Source organism: Chiloscyllium punctatum, chromosome 40 (genome assembly GCF_047496795.1).
Source record: "Chiloscyllium punctatum isolate Juve2018m chromosome 40, sChiPun1.3, whole genome shotgun sequence".
NCBI classification, from domain to species: domain Eukaryota; kingdom Metazoa; phylum Chordata; class Chondrichthyes; order Orectolobiformes; family Hemiscylliidae; genus Chiloscyllium; species Chiloscyllium punctatum.
The window spans coordinates 26,569,351-26,587,405 of record NC_092778.1 but is presented as its reverse complement, the minus strand read 5'-3'; the positions used below and the strand labels follow the sequence as shown (position 1 = coordinate 26,587,405).

The 18,055-nt window shown below is 42.0% G+C and overlaps 1 protein-coding gene across 1 annotated transcript; it reads right to left on the bottom strand.

The window, feature by feature from the left end:
* Positions 1–429: 429 nt before the first annotated feature.
* Positions 430–10,544, bottom strand: mrps25 (mitochondrial ribosomal protein S25). The gene is made up of 4 exons (XM_072559505.1): positions 10,365–10,544; positions 4,450–4,556; positions 4,101–4,188; positions 430–1,129 (listed from the first exon to the last, which is right to left on the bottom strand). Exons 1-4 carry the CDS (start codon positions 10,496–10,498, stop codon positions 937–939), a joined length of 522 nt encoding a protein of 173 aa, XP_072415606.1. The 5' UTR covers positions 10,499–10,544; the 3' UTR covers positions 430–936.
* Positions 10,545–18,055: the final 7,511 nt, after the last annotated feature.

Here is an 18,055-nt window from a genome sequence, read left to right as displayed (position 1 = left end):
CTGCCTTTATACTCTATTCATTTGATCTATCTTGTCATTACCTGACATGTGCTTTTTTTCTTAACCAAACCCTCAGTTTCTTTAGTCATCTACCATTCCCTACACCTACCAGCCTTTCCTTTCACCCTAATATACTGTCTCTAGACTAGTTATCTCATTTCTGAAAGTTTCCATTTCCAGCCATCCTTTTACCTGTGAACATCTGCCCCCAATCAGCTTTTGAAACTTCTTGCTTAATACCATCAAAATTATCCTTCCTCCAATTTAGAACTTCAACTTTTAGATTTGGTCTATCCTTTTCCATCACTATTTTAAAATTAATAGAAATATGGTCACTGGCCCCAAAGTGCACTTTGACAGAAAAATGGAAAAAGCAAAGCGAATCTAGACATTATACACAATTAAATGAACAGAGCTCTGAAACACAAGTTAGAACTTCAGAAAGAGGGAATTGAAAGTTTTATTTGTTCATAGAGTATTACATTTATTGCCTAGCGGACAGTATGACGCAACCACATTGTTGTGGATCTGGAGTCACATGCAAGGACAGTAGATTTCTTTTCTTGGTAGGATATTAATGAATTGGATGGGTTTTTACAACAGTGGTTATATGGACATTTGGCTAGGTTTTGGAGTTGATTATTCCACTATACCAGAGAGGCTTTCAGATCACAGGTACACGCAACAATTAATGTTACTTCTTCTTTCACTCGGCCAGTTTCCCAGCCGGATCAATTCCGCATTATTTACCTGCAGATAAATAACCTTGACAACACAACGTGCCTTCTGGGTATCTTTTTAAACAATGCGAACATTCCCTTAAGTTGACTTCAGTACAGCAAAACATTCAGGTTTTCCATGACCGAGAAATCCACATTGACACTATAGTTCCTGTCTTCTGAAATTAAGCATATTCATTCTTGCTCAAAGCATTGTTTAAACTGCAGTGCCTGCTGACAGGGTAGCCCGATACTTCCCAGTCAGTTCCTTAGGTAAAGGCACCAGTCCTGGGCAAGGAACCTGCCCTTCGACCTCACACATGCATTCCCGCAGACAGTACTTCTTGGGCCCAAAGTGTGCAGGGTGTGAATGCTCCTTCCGTGCTTGCTCTTCAGCTTCCAGCAACTCCCTGTGAGAAAACACAAATGTCAGGAGCAAAATCAGCATTTTATGGCACAAAGACAACACACACTAATATCAATGCGATATTAGCATTAATTTCAAGAGGGGAGAATACAGCGTCAGCAGGACATCTCTGCTGTTGAAGGCGGCTCTGGAACGACCGCATTTGGGATATTGCGATCAGCATGCGAGAATGGATGTTGAAGGGAGTCCAAAGATAATTTACAAGAATGATCCTGGGAAATCAAAAGCCATGCATATGATGTGCGATTGCAGACTCAGTTTATATACAATGAAGTTTAGAAGGATGAGGGAGAAATTGCATCAATAATTTATAATAGCACGGGGGGGGGGGGGGGGGGGGGGGGGGGCACATCAGTAAGGTAGGTGAGATGGCGATAGGTTAATACAGGTGGGAGGTAAATATGATAGGTTGGTGGGGAGCAGATAGTTGGAAAGGAAGATGGACCAATATGGCAGGCCAAGAGGGTGGTGCCAAGGTGGAGGATTGGATTGGATTGGGGTGAGGTGGGAGTAGGGGAGATTTTGAAACTGGTGAAGTCAATGTTGATTCCATGTGCTTGTAGAGTTTTGAGGCAAAACATGAGGTGTTCTTCCTCCAATCAGTGGGTAGCTTTGGATTTGATGGTGAAAGAAGCCCAGAATTTCAATGTCTTTGGTGGAACCTGACGGACAGTAGAAATGGCACACCAATAAACCAATCACAGCTCCTTAAGTAATCAATGGCATCCCACCTAATCATCACACTAAGTCACCTCATTCCACTTGTGGGGAGATTTAGCCGATGGCAAGAATGCATGCTCTGCTGGTAATCACCCACAGCTGCCTCCCAAGCGCTCTCTGATTGCAGACAACCTCAGAGTTCCTGTTCCTCAAGTAGTCTTAATCTTAAAGGCCAAAAAGACTTTTGGTTCCTGCCTGCTGGATTTCCCTGACTTGTTAACCAGGAAGGGACAGGAATCCTGCACGAAACAACCCTAAAGAACATGTCAGCACATCAGGAAGTGTGAATGGTTGAAGGACTTAGTATTTTAAAATGTACTAATCCACGTGAAACACTGGTTTTAAATGCTGGATTGTAATTGCTGGAGGAAATCTCTGCAAGAATCCTCAGCCCAACCATCTTCGACTGTTTCAATGACCTGCTCTCCACCAGAAGGATAAAAGTGGGAATGTTCACAAATGATTGTACAAATGTTCAGCACTATTTGAGACTCCTCCAGATACTGAAGTGCGATCAAAAACAAGAAGATCTGGACAAAGGGGCAACTTTTTCATGCAGAGGATGGTATGTATATGGAATGAACTGCTAGAGGATAGGTGCAGGCTGGTACAATTGCAACATTTAAGAGGCATTTGGATGGGTATATGAATAGGAATGGTTTAGAGGGATATGGGGCGGCTGCTAGCAGGTGGGACTAGATTGGTTTGGGATATCTGGTCGGCATGGACAGGTTGGACCACAGGGTCTGTTTCCATGCTGTACATCTCCATGACTCTATTATCCTGTCTTGTGTTGATTGTTACTTTCCATCGTTCACACCACACAAAGACCATCCCTAACATGAAACAATCTAACTGCAGCCTCCAAACATTATTGATATCACTGAAACCCCCACTATCAGCATCCGGCAGGTAACCTCTGACCAGAAAATCAACTGGACTCAATATAAAAACAGTGACTACAACAGCAGGTGAGAAGGCTAAGAATACCATGGAAAACAGCACACCTCCTGACTCCCCAAACCCTGACCACCATCTATAAAGGCACAAGTCAGGAATGTGATGGAATACTCCCACTTGCCTAGATGGGCAGCTTCAGCAACACTAAAGGAGACTTGCCAACATCCAGGACAAAGCAGCCCACTTGATTGTGACCACATCCACAAACATTAACTCCCTCCACCAATGTAGCTCAGAAGCAGCAGTGTATTTTAACTACATGATGCACTGCAGACATTCACCAAAGGTGACACCACTCAGGTGTCTTTTCCCTAGAATGGGGATTTCAAGTCTAGGGAGCACATTTTTAAGGCAAGAGAAAGAAAAAGAGATTTAAAAAGAAGTCTTTTTTGTTTTACAAAATAGTTGAGGGGGCAGCAGGGAGGAAGGAGAGAGAGAGTAGTGGGGGCGAAGAAGGAAGGAGAGTGCAGCAGTGGGGGGGGGGGGGGGGGGGGGAGGAGAGAGAAGAGAGAGAGAGAGAGAGAGAGAGAGAGAGAGAGAGAGAGAGAGAGAAGTTAGTGCTTAGTGTTTAGAATGAACTTTGAGAAAATAATTGGACACAACTACACTGATTAAAATACACATGAATAGGAAAGGTTGCAAGAGATATGGGCTACGAGCAGGCAGATGGGACTACTTTAGAACATAGAACATTACAGCGCAGTACAGGCCCTTCAGCCCTCGATGGTTCCATAGGTTGCCACAACAATCTGAAGCCCATCTGTCCTACACTATTCCATTTTCGCCCATTTGCCTATCCAGTGTCCATTGAAATGTCCTTAAAGTTGGTGAGTCTACAACTATTGCAGGCAATGCATTCCAACCCCTGACGACTGAAGAAAGAAACTACTTCTGACATCGATCCTACATCTATCAGCCTTCTTATGCTAGCCATCACCATCTGAGGAAACAGGCTCTTACTTTCCAACCTATCTAACCCTCTGATTCTCTTATACTTGTCTCAATTAAGTCACCTCTCAGCCTTCTTTTGTTTAACAAAAACAGCCTCAAGTCCCTCTGCCTTTCCTCGCAAGACCTTCCCTCCATACCAGGCAACTTCAGTTTAGGAAAATTTGGTTGGCATAGACAAGTTGTGCTGAAGGGTCTGTTTCTGTGCTGAATTACTCTACTGAGGCTTCATCTATGCCAGCCACACTGATAAATAAAAGATGAACTTCAAACAAGCTGACAGGAACAAAGTTAAGCCACCAGCAGAAAAACAAAGCAAAGCTCACCTGCTCTTTCCCAAGATGGTCTTCACATGTTCCACAATTTCTTTATTGTTCTTTCCTTCAACATCAACTAAAACCTGTTCACCATCATCTTAGGGAGAAATTGTGAAAACATAAATATAGACACAACACTAGAACAGTACCATACTGTTCCCCCTCCATAGTTCCATACCATTACTCCCCTCCTGTGCCCAGGATAATACCACACTTTCACCCACACCTCCCCATCTGACCATCTCCACTTTTCAAAAATAGCAGCCCATCTATCACTCAAACAGGTTGCCAACCTGTTTTCAACAACTTCCTCAGTTTAACAAAAAGCTTCGAAATGAAGGCATGAATCAACACATACCCAAATAAAACCTGAGAAAAGGTGATGGTGTCAGGTTCTTGAACATAACAATTTGAACCCAAGGATTCTGGTACTGGATTTGAGGTATGTTGAAGAAAACAAACTTTCTGAAAAGACAAAATGTAAGCTAGTCAGCATCACAAATCTAAAGTGTCCCTACACAATTGGAGAGCATACAGGAAGTGAGCTCACATCATTTGCGTTCTTGCAACTTCAAGGTTGAATCATTTTCATCATTTGGCTGTACAGTTGACATGGAATGCATTTTGTAATTTTAATCTATTGCAATCATAAGCACTTATGAAAGACTATAATATTTGAATTTCCAGCTTCATTTTCTACTTAAAATGAAGAAAGTCTTCAATGTCTAACTTTTAACCAGAATTCACTAAGAACATTATTCTATACTAATTGTTCAATTTGTAACTTTGTTCTTAAGATTCTGAACCAAGGTACGTTTCCCTAAGATGGTACCTTGCGTGGTAATGTAATATACTTTTCACTGCACACCAACAAAAAGTCAAAAGTCATTTGGACTTGAACTTGCTATATGGAACTACACTCTAGAAGCAATATTTGTTAGTGATCAGCTCTGAAGGTGAACATGGGCATGAATGATATTGTTTTCTGCACTGAGCCAGTCACCTTCTCACTCTCAGCAACACACTATAAGGGTGAATGCATTTAGGGAACAAGTCTGGTCTCTAATATGCATCATTAGTATGTCAGAGTCATAGCAACATACCACATGAAAACAGACTGTTTCGTCCAACTTGTCCATGCTGAGCAAATATTCTAAATTAATCTAGAGCCATTTCCTAGCACTTGACCCATATCCCTCTGAACCCTTCATATGGATGTACCCATCCAGATGACTTTTACATCTTATAACTGTACCAGCTTCCATCACTCTCTGGGCAGCTCATTCCATGAATGTACCACCCTTTTCATGAAAAAAAGTAGCCCCTTAGGCCCCTTTTAAATCTTTCCCCCCCTCACGCTTAACTTATGCCCTTTAGTTCTGGACTCCCCCCATCCCAGGGAAAGACCTTTTCTATTTACCCTAGCCACATCTCTCACATTTTATAAACCTCAATGAAGGTCACACCTCAGCTTCTGGTGCTTGAAGAAACCAGCTTCTTTAGCCTCTCCCTACAGCTCAAACCTTCTGGCAACATTTTTGCAAATCTTTTCTGAACCCTTTCAAGTTGCACAACATCCTTCCTACAGGAGGGAGACCAGAACTGCACATAATATTCCAAACGTGGCTTAACCAATGTCCTGTATAACCTCAACATGACCTCCCAACTCCGATACTCAATACTCTGACCAATAAAGAAAAGCATACCAAACACCTTCTTCACTATCCTATCTACCCAAGACTCCACTTTCAAAGAACTACGAACCTGCACTCTAAAAATCTTTGTTCAGCAACACTCCACAGGACCTTACCATTAAGTCCTGCCTGGATTTGCCTTTCCAAAATGCAGCACCTCACACTTGTCTAAATTAAACTCTGTCTGCCACTCCTCAGCGCATTGGCCCATCTGATCAAGATCTTGTTTGACTCAGAGGTAACCTTTGTCAGTATCCACTACACCTCCAATTTTGGTGTCACCTGCAATATTACTAACAGTACCTCCTTTGCTCACATCCTAATCATTTATAAAAGTGACAAAAAGCAGTGGACCCAGCACCGATCCTTGTGGTACACCACTGGTCACAGGCCTCCAATCTGAAAAGCAACTTATTTAAGCAATTGTTTCTATGAATATATAAAACGAAGAAAAATGGCTAAAGTAAACATTGGTCCTTTCGAGGATGAGCAGGGACATTTAGTTATAGGATATGATGAAATGGCTGAAGCATTGAACAGGTACTTTGCATCAGTCTTCACAATGGAGGATACTAATAACATGACAAAGAGACGAAGGTAGGTGAGGACCTGTAAACAAATATTATGGAATAGCTAGTGTTGGGTAAGCTAATGGAGCGAAGGATAGGTAAATCTCCTGGCCTGATGGAATGCATCCCAGAGTACTAGAAGAGATAGCATGAGAAATAACAGGTAGACTGGCAGTAATTTTCCAAAATTCACTGGACTCTGGGGCAGTCCCAGCAGATTGAAAATAGCAAACGCAACATCACTGTTTAAAAAAGGGAAGCAGACAAAAGATGGGGAATTATAGATCAGTGAGCTTAACCTCTGTAGTGTGGAAGATGCCGGAGTCTATTATCAAGGAAGAAATAGCAGGGCATCTCGAAATAAATTGTTGCTTTGCACAGACACAGCATGGGTTCATGAAGGGCAGGTCAAACTTCACAAATCTTTTGGAATTCTACAAAGACATTTCAAGCAAAGTGGACAACAGGGACCCTGTGAATATGGTCTACCTAGATTTCCAAAAGGCCGTTGACAAGGTGCCACACGAGACTGCTGCATAAGATAAGGATGCATTGTGTTAGGTATAGGACAGTATTAGAATGTATAGAGGATTGATTGACTGACAGGAAGCAAACATGGGGATTAAGGAGTACTATTCTGGCTGGTAATCAGTAATTAGTGGTGTGCCTCAGGGATCAGTGTTGGGACCACATTGTTTACAATTAATGTAGATTTAGAGTTGGGGACCACATGTACGGTGTCAAAATTTACCAATGATACTAAGATGAGTGGCTGAGCAAAGTGTGCATAGGACTGTGAAACTTTGCAGAGGAACATAGATACATTGAGTGAGGGGGCAAAGGTCTTGCAGATGGAACACAATATTAGTAAATGTGAAGTCATACAGTTTGGTAGGAGTAACAGCAAATAAGATTATTACTTGAATGATTAAAAAGATGCAGCATGCTGATTTGCAGAGAGACCTGGGTGCCCTTGTCCATGAACCATGAAAGGTTGGTCTGCACGTACAACAAGTAACTCGGAAGGCAAATGGAATTTTGTTCTTCATTACTAAAGGGATTGTGTTTAAAAGCAGAGAGGTAACGTTACAGCTGTATAAGGTGCTAGTGATGCCACACTTGGAGATTTGGTCTCCGTACTTAAAAGGATGTACTGGCACTGCAGAGGAGGTTCACTAAGTTAATTCTGGAGTGGAAAGAGTTGACTTACGAGGACAGGCTGAGTAGATTGGGGTGATATTCATTAGAATTCCGAAGAATGAGGGGGGGATCTTACGGAAACAAAATTATGAAGGGAACTGATAAAATATAAATAGATAGTTTCGCCTACCAGTGGGAACATCCTAAGACAAGAGGGCATGGTCTCCAGATTAGAAGTAGTTTAGAACTGAACTGAGAAGGAACTTCACTACCTAGAGGGTTGTTAATCTATGGAATTCCTTGCCCAGGGAAGTAGTTGATGGTACTTCAGTAGTCACTTTGAAAGCTAAAGGTAAAAAGCTAAAAGCACACGTTTTTGAAAAATAAAGGAATTAAGGGATATGGTGAAAACGCAGGTAAGTGGAGCTGAACCCATGAGAATATTAGCCATGATCTTTTTGAGTGACGGGGCAGGCTCGAAGGGCCGGATAGCCGACTCCTGCTCCTAGTTCTTAAGTTCAATCCTGAGTTTTTAAAACAAGTAACAATCAAGTTCATGAGACATGATTCCCCATGCACAAAGTCATGTTGACTGTCCCTAATCAATCCTTGCTTTTCCACATAAAAAAAGTGTAAACCTCAGGATTCCCTCTAACAACTTGGCCACCACCGATGTTAGGCTCACTGGTCTATAGTTCCCTGGCTTTTCCTTACCACCTTTCTTAAATAGTGGTATCACATTAGCCAACCTCCAGTCTTCCAGCACCTCACCTGTGACTATCAATGATACAAATATCTCAGCAAGGGGCCCAGCGATCACCTCCCATCTTTCCACAAAGTTCTAAGGCACACCTGATCAGGTCCTAGTATTTTATCCACTTTTGTGCATTTTAAGACATCCAGCAACTACTCCTCCATAATGTGGATATTTTTCAAGATATCATCATCTATTTTTCCACATTCTATATCTTTCATGTCCTTCTCCACAGTCAACTGATGCAAAACACCCATTTCCTGCAGTTCCACACATAGGTTGCCTTGCTCATTAGATTAGATTAGATTACTTAGTGTGGAAACAGGCCCTTCGGCCCAACAAGTCCACACCGACCCAAAGCGCAACCCACTCATACCCCTACATTTACCCCTTCACCTAACACTATGGGCAATTTAGCATGGCCAATTCACCTGACCTGCACATCTTTGGACTGTGGGAGGAAACCGGAGCACCCGGAGGAAATCCACACAGACGTGGGGAGAATGTGCAAACTCCACACAGTCAGTCGCCAGAGGTGGGAATTGAACCCGGTTCTCTGGCGCTGTGAGGCAGCTGTGCTAACCACTGTGCCGCCTACAGTGGGTTACGATTCTCTCCCTAGTTACCCTTTTGTCCTTAATGTATTTATAAAATCCCTTTGGATTCTCCTTAACCCTATTTACCAAAGCTATCTCATTTCCCCTTTTTGTCCTCCTGATTTCCCTCTTAAACACATTGCTACTACAACATATGGTAAATGGAAAAGCCCTGTTGAAAATTGATGTACAGAGAGATCTGAATGTTCAGGTCCTTTGCACCCTGAAGGTGGCAATGCAGGTCAATAGAGTGGTCAAGACGACACATGGAATGCTTTCCTTCATCAGACAGAGTACTGAGTAGAAAAGTCAGCAGCTCATGTTAGACTTGTTTCGGACTTTGGTTCAGCCACATTTGGAATACTGCGTACAGTTCTGGTCACATTACCAAAAGGACGTGGATGCTTTGGAGAGGGTGCATAGGAGGTTCAGCAAGATGTTGCCTGGTATGGAGGGCACGAGGTATGAAAACAGGTTGAGTAGATTAGGATTATTTTCATTAGAAAGACAAAGTTTGAGGGGAGACCTGACTGAGGTCTGCAAAATCATCAGAGGTATAGACAGACTAGAAGCAAGAAACTTTTCCCCCCCCCAGAGTGGGTTACTCAATTACTAGGGGTCACAAGTTCAAACTGAGAGGGGAAAACATTTAAGGGAGATATGCTTGGAAACTTTTCTCCCCCACAAAGAATGGTGGGTGCCTGGAACATGTTGCCAGCTGAAGTGGTAGAGCCAGACACTATAGCATTTAAGATATATCTTGACTGATATATGAATGGGCAGGGAGAGCAGAGGGGTACAGAGCCTTAGAAAATAGGCGACATATTTAGATAGCACATTAGATTCAGGCACAGGCTTGGAGGACCAAGGGACCTGTTCCTGTGCTGTAATTTTCTTTGCTTTTTGTATTGTGAAAAGTGACTACTCTTAAGGATTCACTCAATCGCTGCTGTTTATACCTAACATATGCGTCCTTCTTTTCAGCAAAAAACTCAATTTCTCAAGTCATCCAGCAATCCCTACACCTACCAGCCTTGCCTTGCACCCTAACAGTAACTTCCTGTCACTGGATTCTCGGTATCTTATTTTTGAAGGCTTTCCAGTTTCAATATCCCTGCTAACAAGCACACTCAAGCAACTTTTGAAAGTTCTTGCCTAATACAATTAAAATGAGACTTCCTCCAACTTAGAACTTTAACTTTTAGATCATGTCGACCCTTTTCCATCATTATTTTAAAATAGAAACTTTTACCTTTTTCTATAAATTGTGTCTTCAAGATACTACCCCACCTGACGAAGGAGCAGCACCTGGAAAGCTTGTACTCCCGAATAAACCTGTCGGACTATAACCTAGTGTTGTGTAATTTTTAACTTGGTCTCTAATAGACAGGAGAGTCCCGAGACTGACTAGAACCTGGAGCTGAGACCACAGTTCAGCTTAGCCACCATCTTAACTGAATTATACAGAGGAGCCGAATGGCCTCCACACCGCCAGTCCCGGGCCCAACGCCCTTACTAACCTTGCTCCATCACTCCTCTCCCCGTGCGTGTTATAATTCACAGTTAGAATCTTCACGGAGTCCTTCAACGACAATGTTCCGCGGCGCAGGAACTCAAGTGTCCGCCGCACCGGAAAGCGACCTTTCATTCCCATTGCCTCCCGAAGACCAGCTCCATGCGCCTGCGCACTAACAGCATCGCTGACGACTGCGCGCGCGTTCCCGTAGCCCAGTCTCCTGCCTTGAACGGCGCGTGCGCCGTCACGGGAGTACTTTTCATGGCGGTTGGGATTTTATTGGTGCAGATTAAGGACATTTTCCCGATGCCTCATGCCAACGTTACTTCTCTCTGCCTTCCTGTATTTTTACTTCACCTCTTTAACGAACATTCATGTTCTTCAATTCTCTCGGATGATTCCAGCATCTAGTGAATGTTCAGCGACTGTCTCTACCCCAGGGTCAAGAGCAAGGCAACAGCCAGTAAGGGGTTATACGTAGCCCAGTGGGCCGGAAGTTGCCAGCTGAAGTAAAACATGGGAAAGTATACATGTGTTATTTCGGAAGGAAGAATACAAAAGACAAGCCAGGGAGCTACAGGCCAGTGAGCCTAACATCAGTCAGTGGTAGGCATATTTTTGAAGAGGATACAGAGGGACAGGATCAACCAATATTTGGATAGTCAAAGCCTGATTAGGGATAGTCAGCATGGATTGGTGCACGGCAAGTTTTTCGAAGAGGTTACCAAGATAGATGAGGGTAAGGCAATGTATATTGTTTATATGGGCTTTAGTAAGGCCTTTGACAAGGTACCACACAACAGCCTAGTCATAAAAGTTAGGTCACATGGGATCTAGGGAAAGCTAGCTAATTGGATCCAAAATTGGTTTGATGGTAGGAAACATAGGGTGATGATTGAAAATTGTTTCTCAGAGTGGAGGCCTGTGACTAGTGGTATACCACAGGGGTCAGTGCTGGGAACTTTGTCATTTATTATTTATATAAATGGTTTAGATGTGAATGTGCAAGGCATAATTAGTAAGCTTGCAGGTGAAACTAAATTAGGAGGTACCATTGATAGCAAGGAAGGTTGCCAAAAATTATAGAAGAATCTTGATCATGTGGGAAAGTGAGCTGAGGATTGGCAAATACAATTCAATACAGCTAAATGTGAGGTGTTGAACTTTGGACAGTCAAACCAAGGTAGGGCATATACAGTGTTGAAGAGTGTGGTGCTTGAAAAGCACAGTCAGTCAGGCAGCATCCGAGGAGCAGTAGAGTCGACATTTTGAGCACAATTTCTTCATCAGGAATGAGGGGGTAGCCCAGCGAGACTGAGAGATAAATGGGCGGGGGGTGGGGGTGGGGGTGGGGGTGGGGCTGGGGGAAAGATAGCTGCGAATGTGTTAGGTAGATGAAGGTGAAGTTGAAGGTGGGAGAGGAGGGTGGAGCAGATAGGTGGGAAGGAAGATGAATAGCTAGGGACAGTTCAAGAGGGAGGTGCCGAGTTGGAAGGTTGGATATGGGATAAGGTAGGGTGGAGGGGAAATGTGGAAACTGGTGAAATCCACGTTGATCCCATGTGGTTGGAGGGTCCCAAGGTGGAAGATAGGCGTTCTTCCTCCAGGTGTCAGGTGACTACAGTTTGACAGTGGAGGAGGTCCAGGACTTGCATGTCTTTGGTGGACTGGGAGGGGGAGTTAAAGTGTTCAGCTACAAGGTGGTGGGGTTATTTAGTGCTTGTGCCAAGAAACGTTCCGCAAGTTCCCGTCCTGACTCCTCAATGTCGAGGAGTAGAGTTGCTTTTCTTTGTCTTTTCTACCATGCAGTGGAATAGTTGGCACAGTTAAAAAAAATGAGACAGTGTTCATCCAGGACCAAGGTACTATGTATACAGCACAAACTACTCGATCACACAAAGGGTGGCATAAAGTGCATAAGAAGTGCAAAATACGCAAATTGCTGTGTAATAAAAGAATGATAATTCCTAGCAGCAATTCAAAATCGTGCAAAGAATTTCAGATGGAAAAGAGTCCGATTGTACAATTGTTTAATTTTTGTGACTTGTAGTTGATTAAATTGAAAGTGAGAACAATGACTCTTAAAATTGCAAAACGGGTTCTGGGATTTGAAGATGATTCTCAAATTTGCCAAGAAAGTTGAGAAGAAAAGAAAAAGGCCATACTTTAAGAATTAGCAAAGAAGTTAGATTTGGGTTTAACAAAGGACAAAAGTAAAGATGAAATTGTAAGGGAATTATTGAAACACTTATGTATGTAGAGAAACAAACAAGTGTAGTAGAAGTAGAAAAACTTAAATTACAATTGAGGAAAATGGGGTTAGAAGATAAACAAAGGGAGAGAGAAAGAGAGAGAGGAAAAAGAGAGAGAAGTTTCTTGGCTGAGCAAAGAGAGAGAGAGAGAAAAGAGAAAGAGAGACAGAATTTGTACTTGAGATGTTGCAACCTAGCAAAGTCAAGTTAACAGGATGGAGCTTAAAAGAAAAGGTAGTGATATATAAATATGTTATAACACTGCAACGTTTTAATGAGAAAGACGTTGAGGCTTTCTTTATTTCATTTGAAAAATTGCTGAAGTAGATGGAGTGGTCTGAAGATTTATGGGTAATGCTAGTTCAGACAAAACTGGTGGCAGAGATATTTGCTGCATTGTCAGATGAGGTATCAGGAAATAATACAGAGGTTAAACAGGCTGTTTTCAGTGCTTATGAATTGATACCATTAGCATTTGGACAGTGGTTCAGAAACACAAAGAAAGAACCAGGTCAGATTGATGTTGAGTTCAAAAGAATTAAACATAATCATTTTGATTGATGGATGCGTGCTTTGAAAATAGATTGGATATTTGAGGCTCTAAGAGACATTATTCTATTGAAGAGTTTAAAACTCACTTCCAGAGATGGAAAGAATTCACTTGGAGGAACAGAAAATTCAGGAAACAAGAAGGGCAGCAGAGTTAGCAGATGAGAACATGCTGGTATTTAAGACAAGCTTCCAGCCAGAATTTTGTCCTGTGAGGGATAGAAGTTGGGAGAAGGGGAGATCCTACACTACTAAACCAAGAGTCAAGCACAATGGTAAGATTTTACCACAGGTTAAGAAAGCCCAAGACGATGACAGGAGGTGAACAGCCTCGGGTGTTTTCATCATAATGGAGTGGGACACAGAAAATTACAGTGCCAGTGGTTTCAGAAGGGCTCTGGGAAAAAGGTGTTTTCACTCCCAGATGGTGAGACACATAAAGATGCAGTGTTGGTCATTAAATAAAGGCGCTGAGGGAGAAGATGTGGTAGAAAAAGCTAAGCCAGTGGCATTAGTGAAGGTAGTAAAGGAAACCCCAAGAAGTGCCAAGGACCTGCAGGAGATTGCACAGCCTAGGCAGGGATTGGGTATGGAATTAGTACCTGATCTCTCCAAAGAATTCACCTCTGTGGGTAAAGTTTATTCAGAAAAACCAAGGGGAGAAGGACAAGAAGTTATAATTTTGAGAGATACAGGATCTAACCAGTCCCTGATAGTAAGGGATGAGCGAACATGCACTCTTTCTGATAGCCAAGAGTGTGGTCATTGATTGAATGAATAACATTTGATTCACTGAATGAATGATTGAAGTTTGATACATGAAAAGAATGAATGCAGTTTGATTTGTGAAATGCATGAGTTCAGTTTGTTTCAATGAAAGAATGAACACAGTTTGATTCATGGAATGAATGCGTTAAGTTCGAGGTGCTTGACACATTGAATTAATAATGTATCAATTAGATAATGTATCGGAGGTGAGGGAGAGATTAAATCGAGTAGGTGAGTTAGCTGAACAGCACCTAAAGAGGGCACTGTGCAGAATGAAGTGGGTGGCAGATCAAACTCTGAGACTCAAACATTTTCCCAAGGGGATAACATGTTAATACTGTTAGCAGTGATAGGAGATCCCTTCAAAGCCAGGTTTAGTGGTCCCTATCAATTTGAGAAAAAGTTGAGACAGGTGAACTATTTATTAAAGATGCCAAATTGAATAAACATTATCAGGTATGTCATATGAACAAATTGAAACTGTATTACACTGGAGCAAAAGAACTGGAGAAACTGGTGTTAGTTACTTCCCCACAGAGTGAGGAATCAAATCCAGATGGTATGGAGGTACTTCCAAATAGATTAAAAATGAAGAAGTCCTTGAGGAGTGGGATGGATTAGTTAGCTGTCTGTCTCAGAAGCATAGAAGGGAACTGAAAGATTTGTTTTTAGATTAGATTAGATTACTTACAGCATAAGGATTTATGTAAGAATCAGATGGGGTGGACTAATGTACATGAAGTAGACGTAGGGAATACTGCTCCGATAAAACAACACCCCTATCAGTTTAATCCTCTGAAAGCCAGACAGGTCCAGATGGAGGTGGAGGCCATGCTCGACAAGAACATCATCAAACCAAGCCAGAGCTAGTGGAATTCGCCAATCATCTTAGTTCACAAACCAGACAAGACTCAACGATTCTGATTGGATTATCAGAAGGTCAACGCCATTACAAAATCGGACTCATATCCAATTCCTAGATTGGAGGACTTTATCAAAAGAATCGGACAAGCCAAGTTGGACAATGCATGGTTACTGGCAGGTATCTTCATCAGAGATGGCGGAAGAAATTTCTGCGTTTCTAACCCCAAATGGGCTACATCAGTTTAAAATGATGCCCTTTGGAATCAAGAATGCACCCACTACATTCCAAAGACTCATTAACAGAGTTGTGGCTGGGTTAACAAACTGTACAGACTATTTGGACAATGTAATGATCTTTAGTAAGTCCTGGAAAGATCACATAGTACAGTTGGCAGGGCTCTTTGAATGACTACAAGAAACAAAATTGGTAATAAATGTTAAATAAAATGGAATTCACAAAAGCAGAGGTGATGTTTTTGAGAGTAACATTGGTTATGGAAGGTTGATCAAAGGCCATTGAAGAATTTCCATGACCAACCTCGAAGAAGGAGGTGCTTTGATTGTTAGGACTTAGGATTCTATCGGAAGTTTGTTCCAAACTTCAGCAATACAGTGGCACCGTAACCGATTTGCTGAAGAAGAACACAAAGTTTCGGTGGACGGACAATGCCAGGAGGCATTCGACCATTTCATATTGACATTAACCACCAAACCAGTTTTAGCTATACCAAACTTTTCAAAACCTTTTAAAGTCACCATTGATGCCAGTGACATTGGTGCTGGAGCTGTACTCCTACCGGAAAATGAGGATGGGATTGAACTGCCAGTTGGTTATTTTTCGACAAAGATCAACGTCCAGGTAATACTCCACAATTGAAAAGGAACTATTGAATTTGGTACTGGCCTTGCTGCATTTTAATATGTATGTCATAAACAATGTGCCGGAGACGATTGTGTACACTGACCGCAATCCATTTACATTTTTAGAAAATTTAAAAGGTAAGTATGTGAGACCATTTCGTTGGAGGCTTATGTTACAAACTTTTAATTTAAAAATCATCCATGTTGCGGGTCGGAAGAATGTAATTGTAGATGCATTATTGCGGATTTCACTAATAAAAGTTTAGATGAGGTTTGTCTTTATTTAATGTTTTACATATACAGGCATGTGGGAAAAAGGTAAGCTGAACTTATATTAAAGTTATCTGTATGGTAGGGTAATGTGTTTTAAAAGGTAGAAAGAACGAAGCCATCTTTTCATTATGATGGTTTACTTTTTTCTTAAGGTGGGGGGAGGTGTTATGAAGATGTGGGTGTACCTTTAAGAGAGTGAAAAGCAGCAGAATTACCGGACACAGTACTAAGTGTTCTCAATAAGGCAACAATGTATGTAACACTGGGTCGAACAACTCGATGAACTCGTTGCCTGGAGACAAAAACAAATTCGAATTCGGCTAATCAGTTTAAATTATACCACCAAAAAATACCAATTTCCAATCAAGTTTGAATTGTGTACATTGACAATCTCATAAGCCAATGACACAATCCGATGCTCTGAACAGTTGAGAGGAGAACTGCCAAGTCCTAACATGTAACAGACTGTTTGAAAAAAAAACTCTCTTAAAAGTACCTTTTCGATCTGTAACCTGTGATGCAACCCACAACCCACCCATACATTTACCCCTTCACCTAACACTACGGGCAATTTAGCATGGCTAATTCACCTAACCTGCACATCTTTGGATTGTGGGAGGAAACCCACACAAACACGGGGAGAACGTGCAAACTCCACACAGTCAGTTGCCTAAGGCAAGAATTGAACCCGGGTTTCTGGCGCTATGAGGCAGCAGTGCTAACCACTGTGCCACTGTTCTTGGCCACTTGAAGTTTTACAGATGACTGCATGGGATAAATCTTTTCTGTGTTGCTGGTTTTAAATTAAACAGGAGAATTTACCCTGGGTTGTAACAATCCTGCTGTATCCTTTGACAATCTATTACAACTCCACCGCTCTTTGTATCATCTGCAACTTTACTAACCCACCCATCTACATTTTCATCGGAGTCATTTATATTACCAGAAACAGGTCTTGACATGGATCTCTGCTGAACATCAGTAATCATGGACCCTCAACCTGAAAAACACCCTTCCACCACTACCCTCTGTCTTCTGTGGGTAAGCTAATTCTGAATCCACATGGTCATGTCACCATGGATCCCATGCATCTTAATCTTCTAGATCAGGCTACCATGAGGGACCTTGTCAAAAGTCTTATTAAAATCTATGTCTACAATATCTTATTAAAATCCACGTCTACTCTTATCGATCACCTTCGTCATCTCCTCAAAAAACTTTAGTCAAATTAGTAACACATGACGTGCCCTACACAACGGCATAACCTTTTGACTGTCCTTAATTCGACCATGCTTTTCCAAATGTGTGCAAATCCTTCCCCTAACAATTCTCTCCAATAGCTTGCCAACCACCGATGTGTGACTCACTAGTCTGGGGTTTCCTTGATTATCCCTATTTCCCTTCTTGAACAAAGGAACAGCGCTAGCTACTCACCAGTCCTCTGGAACCTCTCCAGAGGCTAGTGAGGATACAAGGATCTTGGTCAAGGCCCCAGCAATCTTCTCTGTTGCCTTTCTCAATAACCTGGGGTAAATACCATTGATCCCTGGGGAATTATCCACTTTAATGCTCTTCAAGAAATCCAACATCATCTTTTTCTTGATCTCACAGTGCTCTATCATATTAGCATGCTCCATACAAATTTCACAATCCTCCATATATCCTTCTCCTGGGTGAATGCCAATGGAAAGTATTCATTTAGGATCTTACCCACAAACTTTGTCTCCAAGCACAATTTCCCTCCTTTATCCTTGAGTGGTCCTACCTTCTCCCTGGTTATCCTCTTGTTTCTAATGTATCTATAGAATGCCTTGGAATTGTCTTTAACCCTACTCACGAAGATCATTTCATGGCCCTTCTTGCTCTCCTGATTGCCTCCTTGAGTACTTTCCTTATATTCTCATGGGCTTTCTAAACCTTACATATGCTTCTTTTTCCCTTTTGACTAAAGTCACAACCTCCCTCATTATCCAAGAATCCTTTACCTTGCCATTCTTGTCCTTCCTCTTTACTGGAACGTGCTGGTGTTGAACTACCATCAGCTGGTCTTTAAACAATTCCTACATGTCAATTGTGGACTTGCCTGATAACAGCTCCTTCTAATCAACACTCCCTACCTCCCCATGCC

Excerpts from the sequence above, each read along its gene's own strand:
- mrps25 (XM_072559505.1), bottom strand. The coding sequence starts at position 10,498 with ATGGGAATGAAAGGTCGCTTTCCGGTGCGGCGGACACTTGAGTTCCTG. Across the intron at positions 4,189-4,449 it reads TTTTCTCAGGTTTTATTTGG|ATGATGGTGAACAGGTTTTA; the intron begins GTATGTGTTGAT and ends TTTCTCCCTAAG. Across the intron at positions 1,130-4,100 it reads ACCATCTTGGGAAAGAGCAG|GGAGTTGCTGGAAGCTGAAG; the intron begins GTGAGCTTTGCT and ends GTTTTCTCACAG.